The sequence below is a fragment of the Oncorhynchus nerka genome, linkage group LG14, assembly GCF_034236695.1.
Source record: "Oncorhynchus nerka isolate Pitt River linkage group LG14, Oner_Uvic_2.0, whole genome shotgun sequence".
NCBI classification, from domain to species: Eukaryota; Metazoa; Chordata; class Actinopteri; order Salmoniformes; family Salmonidae; genus Oncorhynchus; species Oncorhynchus nerka.
Genome location: NC_088409.1, coordinates 99,458,688 through 99,480,805, shown reverse-complemented (window position 1 = coordinate 99,480,805; position 22,118 = coordinate 99,458,688). Strand labels below are relative to the sequence as shown.

The window sequence follows — 22,118 nt, the reverse complement described above, 5'->3', positions numbered from 1 at the left end:
CGTGGGTACAGGATCTAATCCTTTGACCACGTGGGTACAGGATCTAACCCTATGACCACGTGGGTATAGGATCTAACCCTTTGACCACGTGGGTATAGGATCTAACCCTATGACCACGTGGGTACAGGATCTAATCCTTTGACCACATGGGTATAGGATCTAACACTATGACCACGTGGGTACAGGATCTAATCCTATGACCACATGGGTACAGGATCTAACCCTATGACCACGTGGGTACAGGATCTAATCCTATGACCACGTGGGCACAGGATCTAATTTTATGACCACGTGGGTACAGGATCTAATCCTATGACCACGTGGGTACAGGATCTAATCCTATGACCACGTGGGCACAGGATCTAATTTTATGACCACGTGGGTACAGGATCTAATCCTATGACCACGTGGGTACAGGATCTAATCCCATGACCACGTGGGTACAGGATGTAACCCTATGACCACGTGGGTACAGGATCTAACCCTATCACCACGTGGGTACAGGATCTAACCCTATCACCACGTGGGTACAGGATCTAATCCTATGACCACATGGGTACAGGATCTAACCCTATGACCACGTGGGTATAGGATCTAACCCTATGACCACGTGGGTACAGGATCTAACCCTATGACCACGTGGGTACAGGATCTAACCCTATGACCACGTGGGTACAGAATCTAACCCTATGACCACGTGGGTACAGGATCTAACCCTATGACCACATAGGTACAGAATCTAACCCTATGACCACATAGGTACAGAATCTAACCCTATGACCACGTGGGTATAGGATCTAACCCTATGACCATGTGGGTACAGGATCTAATCCTATGACCACGTGGGTACAGGATCTAACCCTATGACCATGTGGGTACAGGATCTAATCCGATGACCACGTGGGTATAGGATCTAACCCTATGACCACGTGGGTACAGGATCTAACCCTATGACCACGTGGGTACAGGATCTAACCCTATGACCACGTGGGTACAGGATCTAACCCTATGACCACGTGGGTACAGAATCTAACCCTATGACCACGTGGGTACAGAATCTAACCCTATGACCACATAGGTACAGAATCTAACCCTATGACCACATGGGTACAGGATCTAATCCGATGACCACGTGGGTACAGGATCTAATCCGATGACCACGTGGGTACAGGATCTAATCCTATGACCACGTGGGTACAGGATCTAATCCTATGACCACGTGGGTACAGGATCTAACCCTATGACCACATGGGTACAGGATCTAACCCTATGACCACGTGCGTACAGGATCTAACCCTATGACCACATGGGTACAGGATCTAACCCTATGACCATGTGGGTACAGGATCTAATCCTATGACCACGTGCGTACAGGATCTAATCCGATGACCATGTGGGTACAGGATCTAATCCTATGACCACGTGCGTACAGGATCTAACCCTATGACCACATGGGTACAGGATCTAACCCTATGACCACGTGGGTACAGGATCTAACCCTATGACCACGTGGGTACAGGATCTAACCCTATGTGTGTTGACCTCTCCAACAGGGTATGATCACCCACGTCTAACCCTATGACCACGGGTATAGGATCTAACCCTATGACCACGTGGGTACAGAATCTAACCCTATGACCACATGGGTACAGGATCTAACCCTATGACCACGTGGGTATAGGATCTAACCCTATGTGTGTTAACCAACAGGGTATGATCACCACGTGGGTACAGGATCTAACCCTAATAGGATCTCCTATGACCACGTGGGTACAGGATCTAATCCTATGACCACGTGGGTACAGGATCTAATCGTATGACCACGTGGGTATAGGATCTAACCCTATGACCACGTGGGTACAGGATCTAATCCTATGTGTGTTGACCTCTCCAACAGGGTATGATCACCATCGTGCGTACAGGATCTAACCCTATGACCACATGGGTACAGGATCTAACCCTATGACCACATGGGTACAGGATCTAACCCTATGACCACGTGGGTATAGGATCTAACCCTATGTGTGTTGACCTCTCCAACAGGGTATGATCACCATCGTGCGTACAGGATCTAACCCTATGTGTGTTGACCTCTCCAACAGGGTATGATCACCATCGTGCGTACAGGATCTAACCCTATGACCACGTGGGTATAGGATCTAACCCTATGTGTGTTGACCTCTCCAACAGGGTATGATCACCATCGTGCGTACAGGATCTAACCCTGACCATGACCACATGGTGGGTACAGGATCTAACCCTATGACCACGTGGGTATAGGATCTAACCCTATGTGTGTTGACCTCTCCAACAGGGTATGATCACCATCGTGCGTACAGGATCTAACCCTATGACCACGTGGGTATAGGATCTAACCCCTATGTGTGATTGACCTCTCCAACAGGGTATGATCACCATCGTGACCACGTGGGTACAGGATCTAACCCTATGACCACATGGGTACAGGATCTAACCCTATGACCACGTGGGTATAGGATCTAACCCTATGTGTGTTGACCTCTCCAACAGGGTATGATCACCATCGTGCGTACAGGATCTAACCCTATGACCATGTGGGTATAGGATCTAACCCTATGTGTGTTGACCTCTCCAACAGGGTATGATCACCATCGTGCGTACAGGATCTAACCCTATGACCACATGGGTACAGGATCTAACCCTATGACCACGTGGGTATAGGATCTAACCCTATGTGTGTTGACCTCTCCAACAGGGTATGATCACCATCGTGCGTACAGGATCTAACCCTATGACCACGTGGGTATAGGATCTAACCCTATGTGTGTTGACCTCTCCAACAGGGTATGATCACCATCGTGATCTAACCCTATGACCACAGGATCTAACCCTATGACCACGTGGGTATAGGATCTAACCCTATGTGTGTTGACCTCTCCAACAGGGTATGATCACCATCGTGCGTACAGGATCTAACCCTATGACCACGTGGGTATAGGATCTAACCCTATGTGTGTTGACCTCTCCAACAGGGTATGATCACCATCGTGCGTACAGGATCTAACCCTATGACCACGTGGGTATAGGATCTAACCCTATGTGTGTTGACCTCTCCAACAGGGTATGATCACCATCGTGCGTACAGGATCTAACCCTATGACCATGTGGGTATAGGATCTAACCCTATGACCATGTGGGTATAGGATCTAACCCTATGTGTGTTGACCTCTCCAACAGGGTATGATCACCATCGTGCGTACAGGATCTAACCCTATGACCATGTGGGTATAGGATCTAACCCTATGTGTGTTGACCTCTCCAACAGGGTATGATCACCATCGTGCGTACAGGATCTAACCCTATGACCGTGGGTATAGGATCTAACCCTATGGGTATAGGATCTAACCCTATGTGTGTTGACCTCTCCAACAGGGTATGATCACCATCGTGCGTACAGGATCTAACCCTATGACCACTAGGATCTGACTATGTGTGTTGACCTCTCCAACAGGGTATGATCACCATCGGTACAGGATCTAACCCTATGACCACGTGGGTATAGGATCTAACCCTATGTGTGTTGACCTCTCCAACAGGGTATGATCACCATCGTCGTGCAGGTACAGGATCTAACCCTACGTGGGTACAGGACCCTATGACCCATGGGTACAGGATCTAACCCTATGACCACGTGGGTATAGGATCTAACCCTATGTGTGTTGACCTCTCCAACAGGGTATGATCACCATCGTGCGTACAGGATCTAACCCTATGACCACGTGGGTATAGGATCTAACCCTATGTGTGTTGACCTCTCCAACAGGGTATGATCACCATCGTGCGTACAGGATCTAACCCTATGACCACGTGGGTATAGGATCTAACCCTATGTGTGTTGACCTCTCCAACAGGGTATGATCACCATCGTGCGTACAGGATCTAACCCTATGACCACGTGGGTACAGGATCTAACCCTATGACCACGTGGGTATAGGATCTAACCCTATGTGTGTTGACCTCTCCAACAGGGTATGATCACCATCGTGCGTACAGGATCTAACCCTATGACCACGTGGGTATAGGATCTAACCCTATGTGTGTTGACCTCTCCAACAGGGTATGATCACCATCGTGCGTACAGGATCTAACCCTATGACCACGTGGGTATAGGATCTAACCCTATGTGTGTTGACCTCTCCAACAGGGTATGATCACCATCGTGCGTACAGGATCTAACCCTATGACCACGTGGGGGTACCCAGGATCTAACCCTATGACCACGTGGGTATAGGATCTAACCCTATGTGTGTTGACCTCTCCAACAGGGTATGATCACCATCGTGCGTACAGGATCTAACCCTATGACCACGTGGGTATAGGATCTAACCCTATGTGTGTTGACCTCTCCAACAGGGTATGATCACCATCGTGGGTACAGGATCTAACCCTATGACCACGTGGGTATACGATCTAACCCTATGTGTGTTGACCTCTCCAACAGGGTATGATCACCATCGTGCTAGAGTGTATCGACCGCCTGAACGTTTACAACACTGCTGCTGACTTCTCTGAGTTGGCCGGAGAGGAGGCCGCTGAGTCCTGGAAGGAGATTGTCAACTTGCTCTATGAGCTGCTGGGTATGACAAAGAGTTTTATTGGAAAAGTCCACAAAGTGTATCTTCTGCTTGATCCCACTGTTTATCAGTGCATAGCTTTAGAATAGATCAGATTGGAACACGTTTGAAGAAATGTACTGTCGAGCAAAAAAACACTATGTATACAAAAAGCAGAAACATTGAATCACTCATACTTCAAATAAAAAAAAACAGCAGTAAAAAAAAATGGTTGAAGAAGTGGAGGCTGAATACGGTTGATGTTGATGACTCAACATATCTCTCCTACCTCTTCCCTGTTCTCCCTCCCTCCCTCCACCTCTTCCCTGTTCTCCCTCCCTCCCTCCACCTCTTCCCTGTTCTCCCTCCACCTCTTCCCTGTTCTCCCTCCCTCCACCTCTCCCTGTTCTCCCTCCACCTCTTCCCTGTTCTCACACCACCTCTTCCCTGTTCTCCCTCCACCTCTTCCCTGTTCTCCCTCCACCTCTTCCCTGTTCTCACACCACCTCTTCCCTGTTCTCCCTCCACCTCTTCCCTGTTCTCCCTCCACCTCTTCCCTGTTCTCTCTCCCTCCACCTCTTCCCTGTTCTCCCTCCCTCCACCTCTTCCCTGTTCTCCCCCCCTCCACCTCTTCCCTGTTCTCCCTCCACCTCTTCACTGTTCTCCCTCCACCTCTTCCCTGTTCTCCCTCCACGTCTTCCCTGTTCTCCCTCCACCTCTTCCCTGTTCTCCCTCCACCTCTTCCCTGTCCTCCCTCCACCTCTTCCATGTTCTCCCTCCCTCCACCTCTTCCCTGTTCTCCCTTCACCTCTTCCCTGTTCTCCCCCCTCCACCTCTTCCCTGTTCTCCCTCCACCTCTTCCCTGTTCTCCCTCCACCTCTTCCCTCTTCTCCCTCCCTCCCTCCACCTCTTCCCTGTTCTCCCTCCCAGCCTCTCTGATCAGGGGGAACCGTTCTAACTGTGCGCTGTTCTGTGATAACCTGGACTGGCTGGTCAGCAAACTGGACCGGTTGGAGGCCTCTTCAGGTACCTAGAGTTCTGCTCGATGCCACTCACCCTGGCTAGGGGCAGGAGTTTTTCCTGGTTTAGGCTGTGTAGTTACTGATAAGGAAAAACTCAGGGCACTACCCATTATATATCTGACTTGAAGGTTCTTTCAGCACAGGACCGTGTTCATCCCTCCCTCCCTCCCTCCCTCCCTCCCTCCCTCCCTCCCTCTCTCCCTCTCCTCCCTCCCTCTCCTCCCTCTTCTCACTCTTCTCCCTCTCCTCTCTCTCCCTCTCCTCCCTCTTTCCCTCTCCTCCCTCTCCCCCTCTCTCCCTCTTCTCCCTCTCCTCCCTCTCTCCCTCTCTCCCTCTTCTCCCTCTCCTCCCTCTCTCCCTCTCTCCCTCTTCTCCCTCTCCTCCCTCTCTCCCTCTCCTCCCTCTCTCCCTCTCCTCCCTCTCTCCCTCTCTCCCTCGCTCCAGGTATCTTGGAGGTGTTGCACTGTGTCCTGATTGAGAGTCCAGAGGTTCTGAACATCATTCAGGAGAACCACATCAAATCTATCATCTCTTTGCTGGACAAACATGGCAGAAACCACAAGGTCAGTGATGTCTGGCAGATGTTTGGATGTTTGTACATCTGTAGGGTCTGGACAGGTGTTAGCAGTGTAGTGGTGGAACTTCCATCATAAAGCTGCCACCTTAAATATCTGCAAATATCAAAGGGGCCAAAGGGAAGGGGCCAAAGGGAAGGGGTAGGGAGTGAATTGGGACCAGCTGAGAACCCCCACTTCCTTGAACTTTCCTCACATTTCCTTGTCACTGTCTCTCTCTGTCACTCTCTCTGTCTCTGTCACTGTCTCTCTCTCTGTCACTCTCTCTCTCTGTCTCTGTCTCTCTCTGTCTCTGTCACTGTATCTCTGTCACTGTCTCTCTCTCTCTGTCTCTGTCTCTGTCTCTGTCTCTGTCTCTCTCTTTGTCTCTCTCTCTGTCTCTGTCTCTCTCTCTGTCTCTCTCTCTGTCTCTCTCTCTGTCTCTCTCTCTGTCTCTCTCTCTGTCTTTCTCTCTGTCTCTGTCACTGTCTCTCTCTCTGTCTCTGTCTCTCTCTCTGTATTTCTCTGTCTCTGTCACTGTCTCTCTCTCTGTCACTGTCTCTCTATCTGTCTCTGTCTCTCTCTCTGTCTCTGTCTTTCTCTCTGTCTCTGTCACTGTCTCTCTCTCTGTCTCTGTCTCTCTCTGTCTTTCTCTCTGTCTCTGTCTCTGTCTCTCTCTCTGTATTTCTCTGTCTCTGTCACTGTCTCTCTCTCTGTCACTGTCTCTCTCTCTGTCACTGTCTATCTATCTGTCTCTGTCTCTCTCTCTGTCTCTGTCTTTCTCTCTGTCTCTGTCACTGTCTCTCTCTCTGTCTTTCTCTCTGTCTCTGTCTCTGTCACTGTCTCTATCTCTCTGTCTTTCTCTCTGTCTCTGTCACTGTCTCTCTGTCTCTGTCTCTGTCTTTCTCTCTGTCTCTGTCTCTCTCTCTGTCTCTGACTCTGCCTCTGTCTGTCTCTCTGTCTCTCTCTGTCTCTGTTTCTGTTTCTGTCTCTGTCTCTCTGTCTCTTTGTCTCTCTGTCTCTGTTTCTGTCTCTGTCTCTCTGTCTCTCTGTCTCTTTGTCTCTGTCTCTCTCTCTCTCCTAGGTGTTGGACGTGCTCCGGTCTCTTTGTGTGTGTAACGGTGTGGCTGTAAGGTCCAATCAGAACCTCATCACAGAGAATCTATTTCCAGGTCGCGATCTCCTATTGCAGACCAACATCGTCAACTATGTAACCAGGTAATATATAATATAATATATAACAGTATATACGTTAACATATCATTCACAATATATAATATATACTGTTAACATAACATTCATAATATATAATATATACTGTTAACATAACATTCACAATATATAATATATACTGTTAACATAACATTCATAATATATAATATATACTGTTAACATAACATTCATAATATATAATATATAATATATACTGTTAACATAACATTCATAATATATAATATATACTGTTAACATAACATTCACAATATATAATATATACTGTTGACATAACATTCACAATATATAATATATACTGTTAACATAACATTCATAATATATAATATATACTGTTAACATAACATTCATACATCATGATCAGGCCCTACACCCAAACAAGGTCACTGCGTTCATCCACCTCTGGCCTGCTCGCCTCCCTACCACTGAGGAAGTACAGTTCCCGCTCAGCCCAGTCAAAACTGTTCGCTGCTCTGGTCCCCCAATGGTGGAACAAACTCCCTCACGACGCCAGGACAGCGGAGTCAATCACCACCTTCCGGAGACACCTGAAACCCCACCTCTTTAAGGAATACCTAGGATAGGATAAAGTAATCCTTCTCCCCCCCCTCCCCTTAAAAGACCTAGATGCACTATTGTAAAGTGTCTGTTCCACTGGATGTCATAAGGTGAAAGCACCAATTTGTAAGTCGCTCTGGATAAGAGCGTCTGCTAAATGACTTAAATGTAATGTAAATGTATAATATATAATATATACTGTTAACATAACATTCATAATATATAATATATACTGTTAAGAAATCATTCATACCCCTTGACTTATTCCACATTTTGTTTTTGCTACAGCTTGAATTCAAAATGTATTAAATATATATTTAATTGTATTTATATTTATATTTATACCCATCTACACTCAATGACACGTTTTTAGATTTGAAAAAAAAAAAAAAAAAACTCAGTTTTACAGAAAATGAAATCCAGAAATATCAATATAAATAATATATATATATATAATATATAAATATCACATTTACATAAGTATTCACATCCCCCAGTACATACAATAAAAACAACTTTCTACCTAAATTAGAAACGTATAATATTATAATATCTGAAAATGTAGCTAGACTCTTCCACCGGCTGTGCGCGTGCGCCATCGTGCAGAAATGAACTTTGTCCCCCTACACCAAACGCGATCACCAATTGCGACCTGGCCAAGATAAAGCAAAGCAGTTCGACACATACAACGACACAGTGTCCCCCTACGCCAAACGCGATCACCACACGCAGGTTAAAATAGCAAAACAAATTCTGAACCAATTACATTAATTTGAGGACAGGTTGAAATGGCAATTTAGCTAGATAGCTTGCACTTGCTAGCTAATTTGTCCTGGGATATAAACATTGAGTTGTTTACCTGAAATGCACAAGGTCCTCTACTCCAACAATTAATCCACACATAAAACGGCCAACCAAATCGTTTCTAGTCATCTCTCCTCTTTCCTGGCTTTTTCATCTTTGAACTTATATGGTGATTGGCATCTACACTTTCATAGTATTACCACGACAACCGGCAAAACATTTAGTCTTTCAATCACCCACGTGGGTATAACCAATGAGGAGATGGCACGGTGGGCGCCTGCTTCTATAAACCAATGAGGAGATGGCACGGTGGGCGCCTGCTTCTATAAACCAATGAGGAGATGGCACGGTGGGTGCCTGCTTCTATAAACCAATGAGGATATGGCACGGTGGGTGCCTGCTTCTATAAACCAATGAGGAGATGGCACGGTGGGTGCCTGCTTCTATGAACCAATGAGGAGATGGCACGGTGGGTGCCTGCTTCTATAAACCAATGAGGAGATGGCACGGTGGGTGCCTGCTTCTATAAACCAATGAGGAGATGGCACGGTGGGTGCCTGCTTCTATAAACCAATGAGGAGATGGCACGGTGGGTGCCTGCTTCTATAAACCAATGAGGAGATGAGGAGATGCAGGACTTGCAGCGTGAATTGCGTCAGAGATAGGAATGACTTCTATTTTAACCTTTGGCTCGTTGGCGCGAGCGAGCAGTTGCAATAATTGAATAACATGGATTTCTACTTGTCCGGTCTGGTCAGCATGTTACTCGTATACATGAATGAATGTTTCAGTTGCTGGAACCATTTAGCTCTGTTTTGTAGTGTTCTAGAACATCTACCGTTCTATATCATTAGTACTGTTCTAGAACATCTACTGCTCTATATCATTAGTACTGTTCTAGAACATCTACTGCTCTATATCATTAGTATTTCGTTTGTTGCTACACCTTGTTTGTGCCAGCGTTGTGCCAAGTCACTCTGGTTCACACTGACCGTGGCTGACCGTGGCGTGGGCAGAAAATAACCCATCACTTTTATGAACTGATCTGTCGATGGGAAAATTCAGGGCATCAATGTTGTTGAGAAAAGTAGGAAAACTTTTATAGCATTTATTGGCATTCTCTCAACCAGCTTCACCTGGAATGCTTTTCCAACAGTCTTGAAGGTGTTCCCACATATGCTGAGCACTTGTTAGCTGCTTTTCCTTCACTCTGCTGTCCAACTCATCCCAAAAATTCTCAATTGGGCTGAGGTTGGGTGATTGTGGAGGCCAGGTCATCTGATGCAGCACTCAATCACTCTCCTTCTTGGTCAAATAGCCCTTACACAGCCTGGAGGTGTGTTAGGTCATTGTTCTGTTGAAAAACAAATGATAGTCCCACTAAGCGCGAACCAGATGGGATGGCATATCTCTGCAGCATGCTGTGGTAGCCATGCTGGTTGTGTGCGGTGAATTCTAAATAAATCACTGACAGTGTCACCAGCAAAGCACCATCACACCTCCTCCTCCATGCTTCACGGTTGGAACCACACGCAGAGATCATCCGTTCACCTACTCTGCGTCTCACAAAGACACGGCGGTTGGAAACAAAAATCTAAAATTTGCATTCATCAGAACAAAGGACAGATTTCCACTGGTCTAACGTCCATTGCTCGTGTTTCTTGGCCCAATCAAGTCTCTTCTTAATATTGCAGCAATTCGACCATAAAGGCCTGATTCACACAGTACAAATAAAAATAAAGAAACACTTTGAATGTGTCCAAATTTCTGACTGGTAGTTTCCTGAAACGGGTCACATTTCATTTGTAAATCATTTGTATAAATGTCTAAAAAATAAACATAATTCCACTTTGACATTATGGAGTATTGTGTTTAGGCCAGTAACACAACATCTCAATTTAATACATTTGGAATAAGAATATGTTCTATAGACAGTGTAAATATATATATATACCCTAACCCTAACCCATGATTTGGAAAGGCACACACCTGTCTATATAAGGTCTCACAGTTGACAGTACAAGTCAGAGCAAAAAGCCATGAGGTTGAAGGAATTATCCGTAGAGAACTGAGACAGGATTGTGTCGAGGCACAGATCTGGTGAAGAATGCAGTGGCCTCCATCATTCTTAAATGGAAGAAGTTTGGAACCAACAAGACTCTTCCTAGAGCTGGCCGCCCAGCCTAGCTGAGCAATGGAGGAGAAGGGCCTTGGTCAGGGAGGTGACCAAGAACCCTATGGTCACTCTGACAGAGCTCCAGAGTTCCTCTGTGAAGATGGGAGAACCTTCCAGAAGGACAACCATCTCTGCAGCACTCCACCAATCAGGCCTTTATGGTAGAGTGGCCAGACGGAAGCCACTCCTCAGTAAAAGGCACATGACAGACAACTTGGAGTTTGCCAAAAGGCACCTAAAGGACTCTCAGACCATGAGAAACAAGATTCTCTGGTCTTGATGAAACCAAGATTGAACTCTGGAGGATCACGTCACATCTGGAGAAAACCCGTCCTTACAGTGAAGCATGGTGGTGGCAGCATCCTTACAGTGAAGCATGGTGGTGGCAGTATCATGCTGTGTTTTTCAGAAGCAGGGATTGAGGGAAGGATGAACGGAGCAAAGTACAGAGAGATCCTTGATGAAAACCTGCTCCAGAGCGCTCAGGACCTCAGACTGGGGGCGAAGGTTCACCATCCAACAGGACAACGACCCAAGCACACTGCCAAGACAACGCAGGAGTGACTTCGGGACAAGTCTCTGAATGTCCTTGAGTGGCCCAGCCAGAGCCTGGACTTTAACCCGATTGAACATCTCTGGAGAGACATGAAAATAGCTGTGCAGCAACGCTCCCCATCCAACCTGACAGAGCTTGAGAGGATCTGCAGAGAAGAAAGGGAGAAACTCCCTAAATACAGGTGTGTCAGGCTTGTAGCGTCATACCCAAGAAGACTTGAGGCTGTAATCGCTGCCAAAGGTGCTTCAACAAAGTAAAAGCTCTGAATAGTTAAGTGAATGTGATATTTCAGTTTTGTTTTTTTAATACATTTTTTATTTGCAAAAAGGAAAAAAAAATGCTTTGTCGTTATGGGGTATTGTGTGTAGATTGATGAGAATAAAAAAAAAATTATTTTAGAATAAGGCTTTAACGTAACAAAATGTGGAAAAAGTCAAGGGGTCTGAATACATTCTGAATGCACTGTGGAACGCTTTCGTCTCGTTGTAGAGTCCATGGCCCGACGAATTGAGGCTGTTCTGACATTGAGAACACCCTGCTAATATTGAGTTGGACCCCCCCTCAGAACAGTCTCAATTTGTCATGGCATGGACTCTACAAGGACTGGACTCTACATGGACTCTACAAGGGTGTACAAAACATTAGGAACACCTGCTCCTTCCATGACACAGACTGACCAGGTGAATCCAGTTGAAAGATATGATCCCTTATTGATGTCACTTGTTAAATTCACTTCAATCAGTGTAAATTAAGGGGAGGAGACTGGGTTAAATAAGGATTTTTAAGCCTTGAGACAATTGAGACTTGGATTGTGTTAGTTTACCATTTAGAGTGTGAATGGGCAAGACAAAATATTTAAGTGCCTTTGAATGGGGTATGGAAGTAGTTTCCAGGAACACCGGTTTGAGTGTGTCAAGAACTGCAACGCTGCTGGGGTTTTCCACACTAAACAGTTTCCTGTGTGTATCAAGAATGGTCCACCACACAAAGGACATCCAGCCAACTTGACACACGTTGGAAGCACTGGAGTCAACATGGGCCAGCATCCCTGTGGAACGCTTTCGTCTCGTTGTAGAGTCAACATGGGCCAGCATCCCTGTGGAACGCTTTCGTCTCGTTGTAGAGTCAACATGGGCCAGCATCCCTGTGGAACGCTTTCGTCTCGTTGTAGAGTCAACATGGGCCAGCCTCCCTGTGGAACGCTTTCGTCTCGTTGTAGAGTCAACATGGGCCAGCATCCCTGTGGAACGCTTTCGTCTCGTTGTAGAGTCAACATGGACCAGCATCCCTGTGGAACGCTTTCGTCTCGTTGTAGAGTCAACATGGGCCAGCATCCCTGTGGAACGCTTTCGTCTCGTTGTAGAGTCAACATGGGCCAGCGTCCCTGTGGAACGCTTTCGTCTCGTTGTAGAGTCAACATGGGCCAGCCTCCCTGTGGAACGCGTTCGTCTCATTGTAGAGTCAACATGGGCCAGCCTCCCTGTGGAACGCGTTCGTCTCGTTGTATAGTCAACATGGGCCAGCCTCCCTGTGGAACGCGTTCGTCTCGTTGTAGAGTCAACATGGGCCAGCCTCCCTGTGGAACGCGTTCGTCTCGTTGTAGAGTCAACATGGGCCAGCCTCCCTGTGGAACGCGTTCGTCTCGTTGTAGAGTCAACATGGGCCAGCGTCCCTGTGGAACGCTTTCGTCTCGTTGTAGAGTCCACATGGGCCAGCATCCCTGTGGAACGCTTTCGTCTCGTTGTAGAGTCCATGGCCCGACGAATTGAGGCTGTTCTGACATTGAGAACACCCTGCTAATATTGAGTTGGATCCCCCCTCAGAACAGTCTCAATTTGTCATGGCATGGACTCTACAAGGACTGGACTCTACATGGACTCTACAAGGACTGGACAGCGTTTCACAGGGAAGGTCAGTCTATGTAGCAGGTCTTCATAATGTTTTGTTTGTTGATTCCCTTTGTGTATCAAGAACGGTCCACCACCTAAAGGGCATCCATCCACCTCGACACACCTGTGGGAAGCGTTGGAGTCACCAATACTCCCCTAAAATGGGGGGGAGGTTGTGTACATAAAGTGCTGTTATTTCTAAACGGTCCACCACCTAAAGGACATCCAGCCACCTCGACACACCTGTGGGAAGCGTTGGAGTCACCAATACTTTTGGTCCCCTAAAATGGGGGGAGGGGGGGGTGGGGGTTGTGTACATAAAGTGCTGTTATTTCTAAACGGTCCACCACCTAAAGGACATCCATCCACCTCGACACACCTGTGGGAAGCGTTGGAGTCACCAATACTCCCCTAAAATGGGGGGGGGGGGTTGTGTACATAAAGAGCTGTTATTTCTTAAACGGTTCACCCGATATGGATGAAAATACCCTCAAATTAAAGCTGACAGTCCTGAACTTTAACCTCATAGTCATTGTATCATTTTATGCACTTTATCATTTCAAATCCAAAGTGCTGGAGTACAGAGCCAAAACAACAACAAAAAGTGTCAATGTCCCAATACTTTTGGAACTCGGCTCTATATATATATATATATACAGTATATATACATACAACTCTCTCTCTCTATATATATACAGTATATATACATACAACTCTCTCTCTCTATATATATACAGTATATATACATACAACTCTCTCTCTATATATACAGTATATATACATACAATGTTCTGTTCTATCCTGTTGTGCTCTAAGGGTTTCAGAATATGTGTTTCTATCTGCAGTGTGAGGCCCAACATCTTCCTGGGAACCTGCGAAGGCTCTACTCAGTATAAGAAGTGGTACTTTGAGATGATGGTAGACTATGTGGAGCCTTTCGTGACAGCCACACCCTCTCACCTGCGTGTGGGCTGGGCCCTGACAGAGGGGTATTCCCCCTATCCTGGGGGCGGAGAGGGCTGGGGTGGCAACGGGGTGGGGGATGACCTCTACTCGTACGGCTTCGATGGACTGCACCTGTGGTCAGGTACGCTTCACCTTCCTATTGTTATCATGTCAACGTTTTGCCTCAGAGTTTACCATATGAACCTATCTAGTCCACAGCGCATACAGTATGGAACCAGACCACAGCAGATACAGTATGAAACCAGACCACAGCACATACAGTATGAAACCAGACCACAGCACATACAGTATGGAAACCAGACCACAGCACATACAGTATGGAAACCAGACCACAGCACATACAGTATGAAACCAGACCACAGCACATACAGTATGGAAACCAGACCACAGCACATACAGTATGGAAACCAGACCACAGCACATACAGTATGGAAACCAGACCACAGCACATACAGTATGGAAACCAGACCACAGCACATACAGTATGAAACCAGACTAGTTTTCCAGTTGCCCCCTGACTCCTCCCCTCTCTCCTCTCCAGGTCACGTCCCCCGCCAGGTGGCGTCGCCCAATCAGCATGCCCTAGCAGCTGATGATGTGGTGTCGTGCTGTCTGGATCTGAGCGTGCCCAGTATCTCGTTCCGGGTCAACGGCCACCCGGTCCAGGGCATGTTCGAGAACTTCAACGTAGACGGACTGTTCTTCCCCGTCATCAGTTTCTCTGCTGGAGTCAAGTAAGATGGAGGACAGCATGGGGGCTACACTTGTGCTGTCCAAAAAACATGTTGTTTGATTTATATTTTACCTACCTTAGGTGAATGTGCTCATGGTAAATAGCTCTGGATGAGGTGTAATGTAATGTTGACCCGACAGACAGACAGACAGACAGACAGACAGACAGACAGACAGACAGACAGACAGACAGACAGACAGACAGACAGACAGACAGACAGACAGACAGTCAGTCAGTCAGTTAGTTAGTTAGTTAGTTAGTTAGTTAATGGCTGATTTGAATGATGAAAGTAAAGGGGAAATGGTCAGGGACAAGGACTCTGCAGCACCAGGGCTCAATGCCCTTCTGATCCTGAGACTTACAGAAAGAGTCTGGTCAGGTCTCATGTTCATGCAAAACCCCTGGCCCTATAAATGACCCCACTGTTTTTCATTTTTCCTTGCTCTTAAAATAACCCCACTGTTTTTCATTTTTTCTTGCTCTTAAAACGACCCCACAGTTTTTCATTTTTCCTTGCTCTTAAAACGACCCCACAGTTTTTCATTTTTTCTTGCTCTTAAAACGACCCCACTGTTTTTCATTTTTCCTCGCTCTTAAAATAACCCCACTGTTTTACCTGGCCCTTAACATGACCCCATTTTATTTCCTGTCTCTTCAGAGCTCGTTTACTGTTGGGTGGTCGCCATGGAGACTTTAAGTTCCTGCCCCCCCCAGGCTATGCTCCGTGCTACGAGGCTCTGCTACCCAAGGACAGGATGAGGATCGAACCCATCAAGGAGTACAAACACGACTTTGACGGAGTCCGAAACTTGCTGGGGCCAACCCAGTCCCTCACACACACCTCCTTTACCCCCAATCCTGTAGACACTGCTCAGGTAACACACACACACACACATCCTGCCTCTAGCCCTAACCCTGTTCAGGTACCAGACAGACCCTGTCCCTAGCCCTAACCCTGTTCAGGTACCAGACAGACCCTGTCCCTAGCCCTAACCCTGTTCAGGTACCAGACAGACCCTGTCCCTAGCCCTAACCCTGTTCAGGTACCAGACACACCCTGTCCCTAGCCCTAACCCTGTTCAGGTACCAGACACACCCTGTCCCTAGCTCTAACCCTGTTCAGGTACCAGACAGACCCTGTCCCTAGCCCTAACCCTGTTCAGGTACCAGACAGACCCTGTCCTTAGCCCTAACCCTGTTCAGGTACCAGACACACCCTGTCCCTAGCTCTAACCCTGTTCAGGTACCAGACAGACCCTGTCCCTAGCCCTAACCCTGTTCAGGTACCAGACAGACCCTGTCCCTAGCCCTAACCCTGTTCAGGTACCAGACAGACCCTGTCCCTAGCCCTAAACCTGTTCAGGTACCAGACAGACCCTGTCCCTAACATTTAACATTTACATTTAAGTCATTTAGCAGACGCTCTTTTCCAGAGCGACTTACAAATTGGTGCATTCACCTTATGACCTCCAGTGGAACAGTAGTGCATCTAAATCTTTTCAGGGGGAGGGGGGGTGAGAGGGATTACTTTATCCTATCCTAGGTATTCCTTAAAGAGGTGGGGTTTCAGGTGTCTCCGGAAGGTGGTGATTGACTCCGCTGTCCTGGCGTCGTGAGGGAGTTTGTTCCACCATTGGGGGGCCAGAGCAGCGAACAGTTTTGACTGGGCTGAGCGGGAACTGTACTTCCTCAGTGGTAGGGAGGCGAGCAGGCCAGAGGTGGATGAACGCAGTGCCCTTGTTTGGGTGTAGGGCCTGATCAGAGCCTGGAGGTACTGAGGTGCCGTTCCCCTCACAGCTCCGTAGGCAAGCACCATGGTCTTGTAGCGGATGCGAGCTTCAACTGGAAGCCAGTGGAGGGAGCGGAGGAGCGGGTGACGTGAGAGAACTTGGGAAGGTTGAACACCAGACGGGCTGCGGCGTTCTGGATGAGTTGTAGGGGTTTAATGGCACAGGCAGGGAGCCCAGCCAACAGCGAGTTGCAGTAATCCAGACGGGAGATGACAAGTGCCTGGATTAGGACCTGCGCCGCTTCCTGTGTGAGGCAGGGTCGTACTCTGCGGATGTTGTAGAGCATGAACCTACAGGAACGGGCCACCGCCTTGATGTTAGTTGAGAACGACAGGGTGTTGTCCAGGATCACGCCAAGGTTCTTAGCGCTCTGGGAGGAGGACACAATGGAGTTGTCAACCGTGATGGCGAGATCATGGAACGGGCAGTCCTTCCCCGGGAGGAAGAGCAGCTCCGTCTTGCCGAGGTTCAGCTTGAGGTGGTGATCCGTCATCCACACGGATATGTCTGCCAGACATGCAGAGATGCGATTCGCCACCTGGTCATCAGAAGGGGGAAAGGAGAAGATTAATTGTGTGTCGTCTGCATAGCAATGATAGGAGAGACCATGTGAGGTTATGACAGAGCCAAGTGACTTGGTGTATAGCGAGAATAGGAGAGGGCCTAGAACAGAGCCCTGGGGGACACCAGTGGTGAGAGCACGTGGTGTGGAGACGGATTCTCGCCACGCCACCTGGTAGGAGCGACCTGTCAGGTAGGACGCAATCCAAGCGTGGGCCGCGCCGGAGATGCCCAACTCGGAGAGGGTGGAGAGGAGGATCTGATGGTTCACAGTATCGAAGGCAGCCGATAGGTCTAGAAGGATGAGAGCAGAGGAGAGAGAGTTAGCTTTAGCAGTGCGGAGCGCCTCCGTGATACAGAGAAGAGCAGTCTCAGTTGAATGACTAGTCTTGAAACCTGACTGATTTGGATCAAGAAGGTCATTCTGAGAGAGATAGCGGGAGAGCTGGCCAAGGACGGCACGTTCAAGAGTTTTGGAGAGAAAAGAAAGAAGGGATACTGGTCTGTAGTTGTTGACATCGGAGGGATCGAGTGTAGGTTTTTTCAGAAGGGGTGCAACTCTCGCTCTCTTGAAGACGGAAGGGACGTAGCCAGCGGTCAGGGATGAGTTGATGAGCGAGGTGAGGTAAGGGAGGAGGTCTCCGGAAATGGTCTGGAGAAGAGAGGAGGGGATAGGGTCAAGCGGGCAGGTTGTAGGGCGGCCGGCCGTCACAAGACGCGAGATTTCATCTGGAGAGAGGGAGAAAGAGGTCAGAGCACAGGGTAGGGCAGTGTGAGCAGAACCAGCGGTGTCGTTTGACTTAGCAAACGAGGATCGGATGTCGTCGACCTTCTTTTCAAAATGGTTGACGAAGTCATCTGCAGAGAGGGAGGAGGGGGAGGGGGAGGAGGATTCAGGAGGGAGGAGAAGGTTGCAAAGAGCTTCCTAGGGTTAGAGGCAGATGCTTGGAATTTAGAGTGGTAGAAAGTGGCTTTAGCAGCAGAGAGAGAAGAGGAAAATGTAGAGAGGAGGGAGTGAAAGGATGTCAGGTCCGCAGGGAGGCGAGTTTTCCTCCATTTCCGCTCGGCTGCCCGGAGCCCTGTTCTGTGAGCTCGCAATGAGTCGTCGAGCCACGGAGCGGGAGGGGAGGACCGAGCCGGCCTGGAGGATAGGGGACATAGAGAGTCAAAGGATGCAGAAAGGGAGGAGAGGAGGGTTGAGGAGGCAGAATCAGGAGATAGGTTGGAGAAGGTTTGAGCAGAGGGAAGAGATGATAGGATGGAAGAGGAGAGAGTAGCGGGGGAGAGAGAGCGAAGGTTGGGACGGCGCGATACCATCCGAGTAGGGGCAGTGTGGGAAGTGTTGGATGAGAGCGAGAGGGAAAAGGATACAAGGTAGTGGTCGGAGACTTGGAGGGAGTTGCAACGAGGTTAGTGGAAGAACAGCATCTAGTAAAGATGAGGTCGAGCGTATTTCCTGCCTTGTGAGTAGGGGGAAGGTGAGAGGGTGAGGTCAAAGAGGAGAGGAGTGGAAAGAAGGAGGCAGAGAGGAATGAGTCAAAGGTAGGCGTGGGGAGGTTAAAGTCGCCCAGAACTGTGAGAGGTGAGCCGTCCTCAGGAAAGGAGCTTATCAAGGCATCAAGCTCATTGATGAACTCTCCGAGGGAACCTGGAGGGCGATAAATGATAAGGATGTTAAGCTTGAAAGGGCTGGTAACTGTGACAGCATGGAATTCAAAGGAGGCGATAGACAGATGGGTAAGGGGAGAAAGAGAGAATGACCACTTGGGAGAGATGAGGATCCCGGTGCCACCACCCCGCTGACCAGAAGCTCTCGGGGTGTGCGAGAACACGTGGGCAGACGAAGAGAGAGCAGTAGGAGTAGCAGTGTTGTCTGTGGTGATCCATGTTTCCGTCAGTGCCAAGAAGTCGAGGGACTGGAGGGAGACATAGGCGGAGATGAACTCTGCCTTGTTGGCCGCAGATCGGCAGTTCCAGAGGCTACCGGAGACCTGGAACTCCACGTGGGTCGTGCGCGCTGGGACCACCAGATTAGGGTGGCCGCGGCCACGCGGTGTGGAGCGTTTGTATGGTCTGTGCAGAGAGGAGAGAACAGGGATAGACAGACACATAGTTGACAGGCTACACAAGAGGCTACGCTAATGCAAAGGAGATTGGAATGACAAGTGGACTACACGTCACGAGTACCCTGTTCAGGTACCAGACAGACCCTGTCCCTAGCCCTAACCCTGTTCAGGTACCAGACACACCCTGTCCCTAGCTCTAACCCTGTTCAGGTACCAGACGGACCCTGTCCTTAGCCCTAACCCTGTTCAGGTACCAGACAGACCCTGTCCCTAGCCCTAACCCTGTTCAGGTACCAGACAGACCCTGTCCCTAGCCCTAACCCTGTTCAGGTACCAGACAGATCCTGTCCCTAGCCCTAAACCTGTTCAGGTACCAGACAGACCCTGTCCCTAGCCCTAACCCTGTTCAGGTACCAGACAGACCCTGTCCCTAGCCCTAACCCTGTTCAGGTACCAGACTCACCCTGTCCCTAGCTCTAACCCTGTTCAGGTACCAGACGGACCCTGTCCCTAGCCCTAACCCTGTTCAGGTACCAGACAGACCCTGTCCTTAGCCCTAACCCTGTTCAGGTACCTGACAGGGCTGACTATTTACTCCTCTTTCGATCTGCGTACCTCTGACCTTTATTTGACCTTTAACCTTTACGCTGTGTGTGCTGCAGATCGTGTTGCCGCCCCACCTGGAGAAGATCAGGGAGAAGCTGGCAGAGAACATCCACTCGCTGTGGGCCATCACGCGCATCGAGCAGGGCTGGACTTATGGAATAGTGAGTCTATTAACCCTTTAACAGGCAGGAAATATTGATACAGCAACGCTGCTCACCGGCAAGACAGAGACAAATGGAGGCCCTATAGGGGCCATTAGTCAAAAGTAGTAGCACTGGGATGTAATGACCCTCTCGGTCTGTTTTCTCCCTCCTCCAGTTCAGAGACGACAACAAGAAGCTGCATCCCTGTCTGGTCGACTTCCAGACCCTTCCTGAACCTGAGAGGAACTACAATCTGCAGATGTCTGGGGAAACACTTAAGTAATAATATAATAATGTAACATAATACAATGTAACGTAATATAATAATATAATATAATAATATAATTCAATAAAATATAATATAATAAAATAATACAATGTGATGTAACATAATAATATAATATAATTCAATATAATATAATATAATAAAATAAAATAATACAATGTAATGTAATATAATAATATAATACTATAATGTAATATAATAATATAATACAATGTAATGTAATATAATAATATAATACTATAATGTAATATAATATAAATACTATAATGTAATATAATATAATAATATAACACTATAATGTAATATAATATAATAATGTAATACTATAATGTAATATAATATAATAATGTAATATAATACTATAATGTAATATAATAATATAATATAATACTATAATATAATATAATACAATGTAATGTAATATAATAATATAATACAATGTAATGTAATATAATAATATAATATAATACTATAATGTAATATAATATTGTAATATAATACTATAATATAATATAATACAATGTAATGTAATATAATATTGTAATATAATAATATAATGGTAATAATATAATATAATAATATAATACTGTAATATAATGTAATATAATATTGTAATATAATACTATAATGTATTATAATCATGTAATATAATAATATAATGGTAATAATATAATATAATACAATGTAATGTAATATAATAATATAATACAATGTAATGTAATATAATAATATAATATAATACTATAATGTAATATAATATTGTAATATAATACTATAATATAATACAATGTAATATAATATAATACTATAATATAATGTAATATAATAATATAATACTATAATATAATGTAATATAATAATATAATATAATAATACAATGTAATGTAATATAATAATATAATACAATGTAATATAATATAATAATATAATATAATACTATAATATAATAATACAATGTAATATAATATAATAATGTAATATAATACAGTAATATAATGTAATATAATAATATAATACTATAATATAATACAATGTAATATAATATAATCATGTAATATAATACTGTAATATAATGTACTATAATAATATAATATAATAATGTAATATAATACAATGTAATATAATATAATAATGTAATATAATACAGTAATATAATGTAATATAATACTATAATACTATAATATAATACAATGTAATATAATATAATCATGTAATATAATACTGTAATATAATGTAATATAATAATATAATAATATAATATAATACAATGTAATATAATATAATCATGTAATATAATACTGTAATATAATGTACTATAATAATATAATATAATAATGTAATATAATATAATAATGTAATATAATACTGTAATATAATGTACTATAATAATATAATAATATAATATAATAATATAATATAATACTGTAATATAATGTAATATAATAATATAATACAATGTAATGTAATATAATATTGTAATATAATACTATAATGTATTATAATCATGTAATATAATAATATAATGGTAATAATATAATATAATAATATAATACTATAATATAATACAATGTAATATAATATAATCA

At 45.6% G+C, this 22,118-nt stretch overlaps 1 protein-coding gene across 1 annotated transcript in view; it reads left to right on the top strand.

Annotated features, from left to right (window-relative positions):
- The window catches only part of ryr1b (ryanodine receptor 1b (skeletal)), a 287,373-nt gene that overhangs the window by 62,341 nt on the left and 202,914 nt on the right, over window positions 1-22,118 (top strand). Inside the window, 9 exon segments of the mRNA XM_065027242.1 lie at window positions 4,481-4,616; window positions 5,523-5,618; window positions 6,059-6,177; window positions 7,253-7,386; window positions 14,227-14,468; window positions 14,889-15,081; window positions 15,739-15,955; window positions 20,160-20,264; window positions 20,422-20,525. Coding sequence (XP_064883314.1) covers window positions 4,481-4,616; window positions 5,523-5,618; window positions 6,059-6,177; window positions 7,253-7,386; window positions 14,227-14,468; window positions 14,889-15,081; window positions 15,739-15,955; window positions 20,160-20,264; window positions 20,422-20,525 — 1,346 coding nt within the window.